The sequence below is a fragment of the Neolamprologus multifasciatus genome, chromosome 14 (assembly GCF_963576455.1).
Source record: "Neolamprologus multifasciatus chromosome 14, fNeoMul1.2, whole genome shotgun sequence".
NCBI lineage: Eukaryota > Metazoa > Chordata > Actinopteri > Cichliformes > Cichlidae > Neolamprologus > Neolamprologus multifasciatus.
The window spans coordinates 8426565-8439891 of NC_140452.1; the positions used below are offsets into that span (position 1 = coordinate 8426565).

The 13327-nt window shown below is 40.5% G+C and overlaps 2 protein-coding genes across 4 annotated transcripts in view; both read left to right on the forward strand.

The window, feature by feature from the left end:
- igsf9ba (immunoglobulin superfamily, member 9Ba) overlaps positions 1-10369 on the forward strand; it is an 87924-nt gene extending 77555 nt beyond the window's left edge. For both annotated transcript variants that reach the window (XM_085131312.1, XM_085131313.1), the window contains 2 exons: positions 3357-3487; positions 3572-10369. In XM_085131312.1, coding sequence (XP_084987438.1) covers positions 3357-3487; positions 3572-3780 — 340 coding nt within the window. In that variant the 3' untranslated portion in view covers positions 3781-10369. The remainder of the gene's footprint in view (positions 1-3356; positions 3488-3571) is intronic.
- Positions 10370-10709: 340 nt separating this feature from the next.
- arhgap32a (Rho GTPase activating protein 32a) overlaps positions 10710-13327 on the forward strand; it is a 37076-nt gene continuing 34458 nt past the window's right edge. Inside the window, exon 1 of one of the 2 annotated variants that reach the window (XM_085131310.1) lies at positions 10710-11204. The gene's annotated coding sequence lies outside the window, so the exon portion shown is untranslated. The remainder of the gene's footprint in view (positions 11205-13327) is intronic. The other variant, XM_085131309.1, reaches the window with a different exon arrangement.

Genomic DNA, 13327 nt, shown 5'->3' on the forward strand with positions numbered 1-13327 from the left:
CACTAAAAAAAAAGAAAAAGAAAAAGCCTTGAATCAATAGAGGACGCACATGAATGATAGACTGGAGTATTCCCCTTTAAAGTTTTGTTCCATGTGCAAAATGCCATGCATGCATTCTCTAAACTTCTCTCTACAACCAAACAAATAACAACAATTCTCAAACTAAATTCTTTGTCACATTTGTTGTCTTAAGTGCTTTCGTTTTTTCTGTCATGTGACTGTTTTTAATGGCCATTTCCTCTTCCTGTCATGTGACTTGTTCTTTAACGGCCATTTCCTCTACCTGCCATCTCCTCCCGTCAGCATGGTGAAGCCTCTGTACGCAGTGTTCATGTTTCTGAAAGTGTGCTGTATAGTGTTTATGTCTATGGAAATGAGCAATATTTTTAACAGTGTTGCCTCGGCACACAGTTTATGTGATGACAATGGAAATGTTCTCTAACTGTCCAGGACTGTTGCAATTCTCCGATTTGTCTCCCCCTCTCTGCTAATGGCTCTCAATCTTTCTCTCCACAGTGACAAATGATGGACAGCATCTCTAAAGCTTTGTGTTCCCATGCCTTTTGAAACGATACATGTTTGGCGCGACAACCTGACTTAATGAAAGCATTAAGTCAGGTTCGACGCTGTTCGCATTCGGTTCTTTGAAAGGCAAAGAGCCAACAGTGAGCCTCGTGAACACAAGCGTAACTTTTTGTGAGGTTATTGGACTTTTTTTTTTTTTAATTTAACTTTATTGCATCTTTCTATGAGAGAGATGGACAACAAAAGTACAACAAGCGTATTCCAGTACGAGGTAAAACTGCTTCTAAGCAGACCACTGGAAGTGAGGATACCTTAACGTGATGTGATTACTTTGTGCTGATTAATTAATTACTTTCATTCAACTTCGCATGCATCACTCATGAAATGAAAATAGTTCTCGAGGTTTCAGGAACACCTTCCTGTGTGTTTTCTGTTTTTTTTTGGTTTTTTGAAATGTGCAGAACTTTCATGTTAGGACGCAGAGCAATCAGAGAAATGCAGAGTACATAAATGGACTGCAGGGGTTGGCAACCTTTTTTTATGATGATAAGTTTGACCTCATCTGCAATTTTATAATATTATATGCACAGTTTGGGTTGCAAAATTATAGCCACTAATAGACTAATAAGTGAAATACAGAAATTCACACAGTAATTAAGTAAGTAACAGGTAGTGTGGACAGAGGCAAGTGTTAAAGGAATTAATTAAAACCTCTTTTATGTAATCATCTTCTCTGACTATGAGTTGAAAACAGGGGTGTCAAACATAAGGACTGGGGGCCAGAATCGGCCCGTTAAAGACTCCAATTCGGCCCTCTTGAGAATGTAAAGGAGTGTATAGATTTTGAACTTCTAACTGGCTTTTCCTATTGACAAAGATCGTCCCATGTCCATTCATACTGTACTAAAGTAACTAAGGAATAAATAAACATTTAAATAACAGAGAAAACTCAATTCACTTTTATTTATATAGCCCCAAATTGCAACATCAAGGAAAACTCCCTTTCAACAGGAAGAAGCATCCAGTAGAGGCAGGCTCAGGGAAAGACGGCCATCTGACGGGGTGAGAGGAGGAAGACAGGACAAAGACATGCTGTGGAATAATATTAAAAATAGATTAATAATAACTAATGCAGAGGGGTGTATAAACATATAGTGAGTGAAAAAAAGGGTGAGTGAGAAGTAACAGCCGGTGCATCATGGGAAGCCCCCAGCAACCTAGACCTATTGCAGCATAACTGAAGAAGGATTTGGGGTCGTGCGATCGAACCGTAACTATAAGTTTTATCAAAAAGAAATGTTTTAAGTCGAGCTGGTTCCACAGAAGAGGGCTTGAAGCGGAAAGCTCTGCTCCCCATTCTGTGTTTAAATACTCACAAATAATCCAGCAGTGGGAGAACACAGTGAAATGGTACCATAAGGTCTTTAAGATAAGATAGCGCCTGATTATTCAAGACGTTGTATGTGATGGAAATTATTTTAAATTCAATTCTGGATTTAACAGGGAGCCAATGAAGTGAAGCCAGTATGGGAGAAATATCCTGTCTCTTTCTAGTCCCTGTCAGTACTCTTGCTACAGGATAGAAATTTCTGTTTTAAAAAGGGTCCCCAGTGGAAAGGAAAAACAAGGACATTTTCTGTGAATTAACAGAAAAAACTTTATTACATTACATTTTATAATTCCAGGGAAATGAGCTACCAGACCTTTTTCTGTAATTTTACCCATTAATTTCTTTTAATTTAAGCCCAATTTGCCATTTACTAAATGAGCATTTCTGTGTCATGCACATGAAGATATCTGAGGGATAAGGGAGGATTGTATGGCAGCCTAAAGACCTCTCAGCATGAACTGTATGGTGCTTGTAAAGTCACGTTACCATGTCAGCAAGTCTTTTGCTGATTCACCAAAACAAGATGACAAGAAGCCCTTTTATTAGTAACGTTTAGCAACAGGGCAACCGCCACTTACACGTTATATTTAAGGCACACGTCTTCAGCCCACAGCTGAACACATTTGAAAAAAGTGACCAAATTTTGATTGGTAGTTTGTATTTTATGAACCATTGTCCGTCTCACGGGCCACTACTTGGAAACGAGATTGCGTGCTGACGCAGGTGACGGTCAAAGGTTGCCGACCCCTGAACCTACGGTCTAGTAAAAATAGCGCTAATAGAGAATTTTGTACAATTTTTTTAGACGACTTCATTGGTACAGGAACTGTCAAGTTCCAGAAATTATTTTCATTTTATGAGTTTTATACAGCAAAGAGGCCAATATTGCTCGCATTTCTGAAGCAGTCACTATTTAAAGACCCAAATGTCAAAGCGAAAGCTCGCTGTAAGCTAAGCACGTTTTTTTTATAGTTTTGTCTCTAAGACTCGATGAAATCCCAGATTTTAAAAAGTTGTTATTCCACCAAAATCAGAAGAAAATGAACTGATTGAATGAATTGAATTTGAGAACAAATACACTTTAATTATAAATCCCAGAGTGGGTCTTTAACATAATGATTGTTTAAGAAAAACAAATGTATAGCCAATAATTCACCAACTCCACTGCCACCTTAAGTCAACTATTCTTTCTTTCTCTTTTTCGTTCTCTTGCTTTCTTTGTATCTAACTTTTCTCATCCATCACCGCAGATAGAAAGTGGAAATTCATCATCTTAGTGAAAGGGCTCTCAGTAGAAGTTCAAGAGCTCATCAAATCATATGATAGCACCTTCTGGAAATAGAAATGAAAGTGCCATTTCGTCTGTTCTCTCTGAGACGTGACCGAACACGACTGTTGGATTAATGCAGAACAATGTGTGCTGTGTCTTTCATCTTCTCAGGGAACCTCTAGGTGCGTCTAGCGATACTGCCGGGTCTGAGAGCTTACCAGCACTGCTACAACACTGTATTACTAAAGCCAAGGGAGTGGCTGCCAACAACAATAACAACACAACCTCCGGAAGGAGAACAGGTTTGTCTGACGATCGGAGAGCAGCCGCAAAAGATTACCGATCAAACGACCGTCCTGTGTATGAGTCCTTTGCCTCTCTTTCAGGTGCGTCTCTCTCTCAGACCCAGCAGCAATCTCAGACACCCCAAGAGGGAGAGGATCTTAACCTCCCGAGAAAGAGGAAAAAGCAAAACAAGAAGAACCCCTATCTCTATTTGACCTCCTTCCTGCGCCGCAGGCAGTTCGAGGAGGACCAGACAGGCATTCTGGCCAGTGCAGACTCAGAGGGCCCAAATTATGGGACTCTACGCTGACCCGTGTGCCCAACAAGCCATTGGACTCGACTAAACCGACCACCCCTGAGAAATCCCACCTCAGCACGTCCTGCTCTACCCAAATATCAAACGAATACCTTTCTTATAATCCCTAAAAAGTTAATCTGCGTTTCGGGGAGTGGGAAACATTGAGCTGAATTCTCCGGGGTTGGAAATCTTATCTGAAGACAAGAACAATGGCTTTTCCGGGTTGTCACTGCAACTTGTCTTTGAGGAATTTCACTTGAAAATGCTCTGAAAATATATAATGTATATAAATAGTAAAACAAGGGAATTAAGCTTCCTCCTACAGTAATAAAAAAATGTGTTGGTTGAGTATGTCACAACACGTTCAAGATTTTTCACTCACTGGTCATTGAGGGGTCCATATCTTTAGGTTTTTCAGTGATACAGCGTACTGTTAAGCCTGGTGCGTCCTCGGACAAGGACACGAGTCTACCTTTCCTACAATACAAATAGATTCAGTATTTAAACACAGGGTTCTTACCACAAATATACCTCAGAGTAAACGCAGATTTGCTGTAATTCTTGTGGTATACTGTACGTACTTGACCTTTTTACATATGGATAAAAAGGTTTATATCACACGCCACTCTCATTCTCTCAAACGGATAATATGGCCTAACTTTATCTACTTTAGAAGCTTTTTATTACCAGTAAAAGCTAGCATATTGTGTTTGTTTTGATTTGTGACCCGATGCCAACAATTAGAGGACGGCGTCTTCATTTTACTGCGCGATGGTTCAAGCGTGTTTACAGCACTGCGGCGCTGCGTTAAGACAAAGATCATAGCCTTCACGAGATCGCTCGAACTAACTTGGGACTCGGATGCTCAGCGGAGGTTGGACTTGAAGGGTCAGAGGGACGGGGGTGACAAATTGTGAATTGTACTGTATGTATTTCATTATCAAGGAAATCATTTGTGAAACGCGGCACAGCTCGAGGTGCCTTTTTGTTTTTGCCTTGTTTTTATCTGTTGTGTTTGCTCATTTTTTTCGAACATAAACTGCCTTTTTCTTCGCCTTCTCACGCTTCTCTCGCTGTAGGAGTGAGGGAGTCCGATAGCGTGTGTGTGTGTGTGTGTGTGGTTTTACTTTCTCTGCCAAGGACTCACGAGAGAAATCGCTACGGAAGATGCATAAACACTCGTTTTGGGGCTTGTGCTTCAACTGTGTATATCCAAATAATAGGATAGAACCAGATTAAAACCTATGAAAAACAATTGTTAAAAAAATGCGCGCAGTCAGATTAGGAGGGGAAAAAAGGCAAATAAATCGACACATTTTTTGCACTGTACATGCAAAAGATTTGATGCAAAAATAACCAAGCAGTACAGCGAGGATGTTAATGTTTAGCAGCAGCTCTTAGAGGAGAATGTGATTGTTTCTAAAGCTGTTAACAAGCAATGGGAAATAGTCGAACGACGGCCACCTTGACTGTTTATCTTTAACAACTGTAGATTACTTGCTAGCTACTTCTCTGTGTGTTTGTTGATTTTTCGACACTAACCGATACTGAATGTATGTTTTGCTGTACAGGAAATGAATGTCCCAATGTCACAGAACATTGAATGACCCGTTATTATTGCTTCTAGTGTAGCTGAGATTGGTGAGGTGACCAGTTGGCGCATCAAGTCCAAATTCCTGTACGCAGTCCCACACAGTTTCTGAGCCAAGTCCCCGCTTTGATCTGCAGAAGAGGAAAAGCAGTTATCATCGTATTGTCACCGAGACATATCAAACAGTTTTTCTCCCCCACCTCCTAATGACGACTCAAAGTTTTCCAGCTAAAAAAAAACAAAACATCCGCGCGAATGACTCGACTCGACGTCTGCTCGCCGAAATCTTTTGACGAGCGAGAAATCGGCGCTTGCTCGAAAGCGTCAGAAATTGGTTTCGTGTAAGATACGAGGAAAAAAAAAAATCTATATTTGTTATGTACTGTACATGGTGTGTATTGTATTTGTAAAGATGACGCAAACCATGTTTTACAGGAACACGTTCTTGTATGAGGATGTATGAAAAGGATCCCACGGAAAAAGAAATTAGATTATATATAAAAGTATTTGCTTACAGTACGGCTTTAAGTGGATAATGTTTTTAAAACATTTTAAGGTGCCTAATTTGTCATACTTTAGCAGACGTTATTTTATCTGAGAAGAAAAGAAAGGTTCATGTTAGTACCGTACAGTGTGTTATTGCCATAGCCCGCTGGCTGCACAAGTTGAGTAGTATTCTCTCTGATGTATAGTACGTGAATGCCCATTGGAAAAAGCTTTAGGAGCAGAAGTGTGTTGCCCTCTACTATAATGTTTCTGGAACAAAGTAATCCTGTATTTCGCCCGTTCATGAGCACACATGTAGATTCACTCCAGATCTCTTCGCCTTCACGTGTCCAAAGCAAATAAACTTTTTTTCTAAGAGTCGAGGACATGCTAGAGTCCTGTAAAACACGTGCTGTGAAGGAAATTGTGTTTACATTAGTTCGATGACGAAACGTGTGTTAGGGCATAGTTGCTTTGAACATTACGACTTGGTGCTATGTTTAACTTTGTGGTGCTGTAGAATAGAGGTCTGAAGATTTTTTCCGTTCCCTGTTTCCACAAGCGACTCCGTCGGCCCCTGGTGTTTTTGAGCAACTAGACACTCTAGGCCCTTTTCGTTAACGGTATCATGGTGTGAAGACAGTGATAGACAATACTGGAAACTAGTAGTGTAACCTCAAATAATAGAGACTTGTGACATTCAGATGAACTCAAGACGACTTGTTTTCTATAGCGTGTTTGCAATGTCTGTCTGTGCTTCCAAGGTACCCTCTCTAAACTATGTTTGTGCTGATATTGAGACTATTAACCCAGCCTAAAAGGAGAAACATAACCTAATTTAGATTAGTACACGCCACAGGACACATGAGAAGGAATCTGAGAGCATCAGATCACGAGGTGATCTTTTCTACACACTTCCTGTAGGTCTTTGGTTAACAGCACTGTTTTTCAAGCACACTACTGCAGGGGCGCTACCGTCTCATGTCACACCGCCACCTTTTTTCAAGGTAGAATTGCTACTAGTACTGTACAGTATAGCCATGGGTAGTCACCAGTCCACATTTGTAATTATCCTCCTCGTAGAAAGGAATCGGGAAAGCTCATACATCCTCTTCCTCGTGGGTTTTTAAGAATGGATGTTGTCTTCCGGGCTTTTTTTCCCTCTCTCTTTTGTTTTCCTTGCATCTTCAACAGAAACATGTACAGTGTTTAAGAGGGCTGCTTTGGATGTACTGTTAGCTCATTTCTGTTTGTTTTTTGATTCGTTTGTTTTCTCTCAATTTTTCTGCTTACAGCTTTTAGTGCATCACTAGGTGCTGGTAGGATGATACTTAGAAGAGATTTGTTTTTTTTTTTCCTTTGGTTTTTTTAAATTGTATTAATCTTGCATGTAGAGACAATACAAAAACGCCTATTTAGCAATCATTCATGGACATCCGAGCTGGTTGTTATTGGACGGAAAATAGAAATATGTAGTATTTTCTATATTCTCTGTTTTTGTGTACCAGCACTGAGAACTAGAATGTATTATTATCGTAGGCTACAATAAGCACTACATCGTTGACTGTTTTAGCTAATGCTCATACTCAAGCAAACCAAGTAGTGCTTAATTAAAGGAAGAAAATTTACTACATTTCATTTCACTTCCATCCACTGAACTCTGTGCTGTACATCACATGTTTACATGCCGTATTATATGTTTTTATTTTGTTTTTTTATGTGCATAATCTGTCTCCATAATGTTCATATGTAAATAATTCAAAGCAAAAACATTTGTCTGTTTTTTTTTTTTTTTGACTTTTTCTCTTTTTTTAAAAAACAACAACAACAATAACCTGATGTTTCTGTTTTGTTTTTGGTCAGTTTTTTAGACTTGTCTTTCTTTTCTGTCACCGCATCAGGTATTTATGCTTCACTTAACTTTTTGTGAGCAATTAACTCATACTGTATGGTGCTGTACCAAAGCCTTATGTATAATATTTGTATTACTTTTTTTTTCTCATTTGCCACTGCTCTCCAGTGAATTCGTCTCAGATCATGTCTTACTCACTCTTCATGTTCAACTGCCATGGATCTTGTTTCTTTATTGAGTAAAACTGAAACCTGAATGAACTATGATGTAAAAAACCACCCTGGGCCGTTACCAACAGGCCTTGGATGTACAGCGGCAGTCGTTGCCATCTCAAGCCTTTATAGGGAAAACGCACAGGCTCACTTCCGGTGGCTCGTCATGACGTAGGCATGGGCTTAGCACATGCTCTATGCTCTATCTATGGCATGTCTGTGAGAATATGAAAGCAGTGTTGTGTTCATGTCACCATATCATTTCAAACGTTTAGTCCCATATGAAATTTTCCTCTCAAATTTTTGTATTTTGATATAATAAAAAAATCAAAAGAGGTCCTGTTTTTTCTGTGGTTTTGTGTGACCGGTGAAGAAGATGCTGTAGTTCATACGCTAGACACAGGGTGTAAGTGTTGGGCAGAGAGTGAGGATGGGATATGAGCAGCTTAATCAGGTCAGGGGTTTTTGTCCTTTTTGTTGTTGTTGTTTTGTTTTTTTAAATTCTAGGACACATGAGCAGGATGATTACAGGAGCGCCAGGTTTCGAATGACCTTTTTTTCTTGAATTAAAAAAAAGAATAAAAGTTATCCTGTGAATGTACTCTTAGATCCGGCAGACACAACCAAGGAAGATCAAAGACTCGGTTCAAATGCATGCTTGTTGTTCAATAATTAATATCCCCACCCAGACTTTGAGGAATGAATTGTCCCGCGGCTGAGCCAGAACAAGGAAGACAAATAACCTGAAAGAGGATGAGGTCTGTCACACTGACCTTTGTGCTTTTGTTCAAAGTCCCTCTGGCATGCTTGGAAGCAAACAAATGCAAAGCCATCTGCATACACCTTAGGAAAATAAAAGTTCACCTAATCCACTGGTCAAACCTGTGACTGGACGTCACCTGCATTTCACAAAGATTGCTGAATAGACAGGGTTAATTGCTGTATGTTATTCCTGCTGTTTAAACTATGGCACTTGTGTAAGTCAATAAAGCAAATGTGAGGGTGTTTTTATTTAAAGAAATGAATAAACATTATTTAACATAGAGTATTTGCCTAACAGTGGTAAATACCACAGTTTACCCGAGGCCTGGGAGCATCAGATATTCATTACAATGATACTATGATATGATGAATGATATAGGCCAAAATAAAATAAAATACAAAAAAAAAAATCATTTTAAATAACATGTTTACATATCGTTTTCTGCCTCAGAGTTAGATGATAAGACCCAAATACATTTTGGATTTATCTGGTAAATCCTTTAATGTGGCATAAGTACAGGATATGTGAAGGACAGGGGTGGTATAGCAGCTTTAATCTGTGAAAGGTGGCAAAATCGCCTTAATTAATTAGCACAAATTCATAAACGGTGTAACTGTACAAACAAGGTTCCACCAGGAAACCAGCTAATAAACCAAACATCAGTTTGTTTGTTTTTTGTTCAAATCACATTCAGAGCGACTGGACAACAGCAGAGTATCTGAAAGTTACTCCATGTTTTTGACCTTTAGAACAAAATATAGTTACTTGAATGTGAGTGAAACATGAACAAGGTGAACTGAAAACACACAGCAAGTGGGTGCAAAGACAAAAACACAGACAACTCCCAAAAACATGTTAAAGCTGTGGATGCATGACTAACGGCTGCATCCTGATTAACAGGTCTAGAGAACATAAATTCATTAGGAAAGGGTTTACTGAGGAAAAACAGAGTTGGATTTTGTGCGGGACCTGTGTGGTGTTTTTGCATATTCACTTTGCTCTGAAACTTTGCATCTCTTAGAAAATAAAGCCCTGGGAAAAGTCACAACTTTACTAAGTTAACATTATGAGGTACATTAGCAAGGCTAACCGCTGGGCCTAATGATTAAAACCCAGGTTTTGACAAAACTTTAACAGGAGTTGAAGTTTTATTGGCTTCTTACAGCAGCTTGAGCCTTTCCTGTGAGTTCACCACGCTGCACACCAGCAGCATCAGACAGCAGTAACACACATCTGTCAGGTTCTCCAAAGGGACAGACTTCAGCAGGTTTTCCCAGGTGGCCTAACAGTACTATCTTCATTTATTATTCATAACTATGAAATGTATAGCATAGCTTCAAACAGCAACTGGTTTGTCACACTTTCTATAACATCTGTCCTTTTCATCTTCTACTCAACTTTAAGTCAAATGGGTTTTTTTTCTCCATTATTTTTATTTCACAGGTGATGTTATTACATATTCCAGTCTCCAGTGGATTATTTGCAGCAGTGACATTATTGTGGCTGTGGATGCAGCACTGTATGTAAATTAAGCCGAGCTGATGTTTGTGCAGGTTAGACGAGGCATTCATTCAAGCTGTCGGAGAGGCAGGACTTGAGTAATTTGTATGGTATCCTAACTAGTTACCAGGCAGTAGATTTATAATCAAAATTAATTTCCACATTTTGTCCATCTCCATCATATGCTAGCTACTTTTGGAAGAAAAATAAATAAAGAGAGAGCACAAACTGTTCACAGTATATTATGATGTTATTCAATGGTGCCAAAAATGGCTGTGCATGAAAACAGAAGCTTCTGTTAAAAAGATGGATTAGATCCTATCAATTATGCTAGCTGTATAATCGATTTTTTAAATTACAGTAGGCCAGAAATTTTAGTACACGTTTGCAAGGACCGTAAAAGGTCATCAAAAGGTCCCGGTGCTCCCACAGCCTAAAACAGAAGAGCTGAATTTTACATTACCTCCTTTAGTGGACAAGCACAATAGATGCTGTATTAGGATGAGTGACTTGCACACCAGGTTTCACTCCTCTCTGTTACCACCCACCTATTTTACAGGGTTATGTAATTCCTTACTGAGCATTACCTAATGCAGCGCAACTTGCCAGACGGGGCTCTTCGGACTGGTGACTATTTCTCCAACAAGCGCTTGCACTACCCTCACGCCTGCCTCATATGTGGGTCCTTGACTTTGAAAGGTCTGGGAAGCCCTGAGGCTAAAAAATCCTAGGCGCGGGCACGAGGTCAGTTCAGCAGCGCGCGCTCCCGGCACCGAGTGTGCAGATTTCCCAGCCTTTCAGTCAGTCCGGTCGCGGCTCCCGGAAAGACTCCCACACTGCCTCAGCGATGCCGCACCCGGTCAACGGTTTTCTCCGCAAAACGTCTACCTCAGATGATCAGCCGTAGCCCGAGTGTGAGTCCGAGCCGCGCATTTCTGCAGTGCGATGCTGACAACATGTTTCCTCGTCGAGGAGCCCTGCGCTGTGCAGCATAGAGGAGGCAGCAGAGTGGAGCAGCGGGTACAGTTACAGGTAGGCTGCTGTTTGAGCAGGGATCGTAACTGGCTGTGCAGACATAACCACACCGGGTTTATTAATGTGCTGTCAACCGCCGAAGGTGTGACCATCGCGCGTATTTTAGACCCCCCCCCCCCCCCACACACACACACACACACACACACACATCAAGCTGATGAGCTTCTTTACATTAGAGTTGACTAATGATCGTGTGTTTATGTGTGCGCGTGTGTTGCGCACGCAGCTGACCGCTGATCTGTCAGGCCCAACAGGTCAGAGTACACAGGCTGTAAAGTTTTCCCAGTGGATCCCAGGAGTCGGTTTACGGGACTGCAATATGCGCATGATTGCATCACAGGGAATTAAAACTGACTTTGTCTGTCAAGAGGATTTCGTTGCTGGTGTGTGTCTGTGAATCACTGTTGTGCAGTGCGTGGACACAGTGTAATCAAGACCCGTGTTATTTACTGCAACGGTGCAACACCTGCCCTGCAATAAGTGTTGTGACACCTGCACTTCCTGTATTCGAATTTCTGCCATGTGTTTATTTATTAGTTAGAAAGATCATTAGTGTTTGAAGGCTAAGAATTGCATTGTAATTTGTGAGGCTGTGTTCATTATGTAAGATACGGCATGTGCGGTGGAGGCTTGAGTATAGAATAGCTGTAGAGTAGAAACAAACATAAAGCAACAGTTTTGAGTGAGATGCTACTGAAATATATTAAATGAACTGTTAATGTGTTAAATGTAATGTGTACCAATCAAGTGAATTTCATTTGCCCAGATTCAATTAAATGTAACATTTGACATTATACTTATGTAACAAAATCACATGTAATTACATTAGTCAAACTCAGAAACAGGCAGATTTTTGAGTGAATGGTTAGTCCATCAATCCCTCAGTTAACTGAAATATGTTAACAACATTTGAGTAATCCTATATATACATTTTAAATGGCTTTGTTTTTAAGACTGCAGATGCACCAGTAAAGACTTTGAGCTATTTGACATTCTGTACTAACGAACTATATTTTTATCCAGTTGATGACTTTTTACACAACTCCCAGAATCCACTGGGTCCAGTTTGTCACTCAGGAACAATTACGTTTGTAATGTCTGTAGGACAAAACGTGCTATTTACAGACACTGTATTTGGCGTTAGGAGATAAATGCATTGGAGATGTCGTAAAACAAATGATTCATGGTAGAAAATATTATTTAGAAATGCGTGTTGGAGTGTGTGGGCTCGCTGTAATAATTGCATTGGTCGTATTCTATGGTAATGTGTATTCTGTGTAATGTGGTCCAGTGGACTGTACAGTACAGCCTTATAAATGCATATCCATAGAACTGAGTCAAAACCTCCCTGACAGCTGAACATGAGCTTTACAAAGTTTGTAGCTGTTGCAGCGATTGCTGTATTAGATTGCACTAGAGTGTAAAGGGAGCTGGGATCTTGTCCTCTGGCATTCCTGCATTTTTTCTTTTTTTGTCTTACACAGTAAAATGTCTTTTTTTAGACAAAGTAAACACTCGTGCTTATACTGGAAAGACCTTCATCTTACTGTAAGGGTTAGACTGTCATCCAGAGTGACAGATCAGCTTGTTGATTAAATATTTGGCTCTGTTGCATAAAACTTAATCGCCCTGCTGGTCACCCCGCTCTCTGCCTGGCATCGGGGATCACTGTAACTCTGGAGGTTGCGGGGCAAAGGCCGAGCTAAATTTAATCTCACTGTGGTTTGATTTCAAGGAGATTATGAGATCAAATGACCGCTCGCCACCACCGTCTCCTCCTCCTCCCTCTATGAAGTGATTTGAGCCCAAGCTTCAGTAACTACGGTTGATTTTTTTTTTAAAACGGCATTGTCAGAGAGCAGTGCCTCACCTGCTGTCTCAGTCCTGCCGTGCAGAGAAGCGACAGATAGACTGTCTGGTGATGTGTCGGAGCTTCTGGCCAAAGGTTCCTCTGAGGCATCATTTGCCTCCTTGTGCTTACCTCATCCTCAGTCTGGAGGAGCATCAAGTCACGATGGACGGGAGAGAGGTTACCATGGTAACCACAGGGCTTTCTCCTCTGCTTCTCTTGCCTGTGTTGACTGCAATCCAGAGCTCAGAATGAGAGCATGAAACCAAGT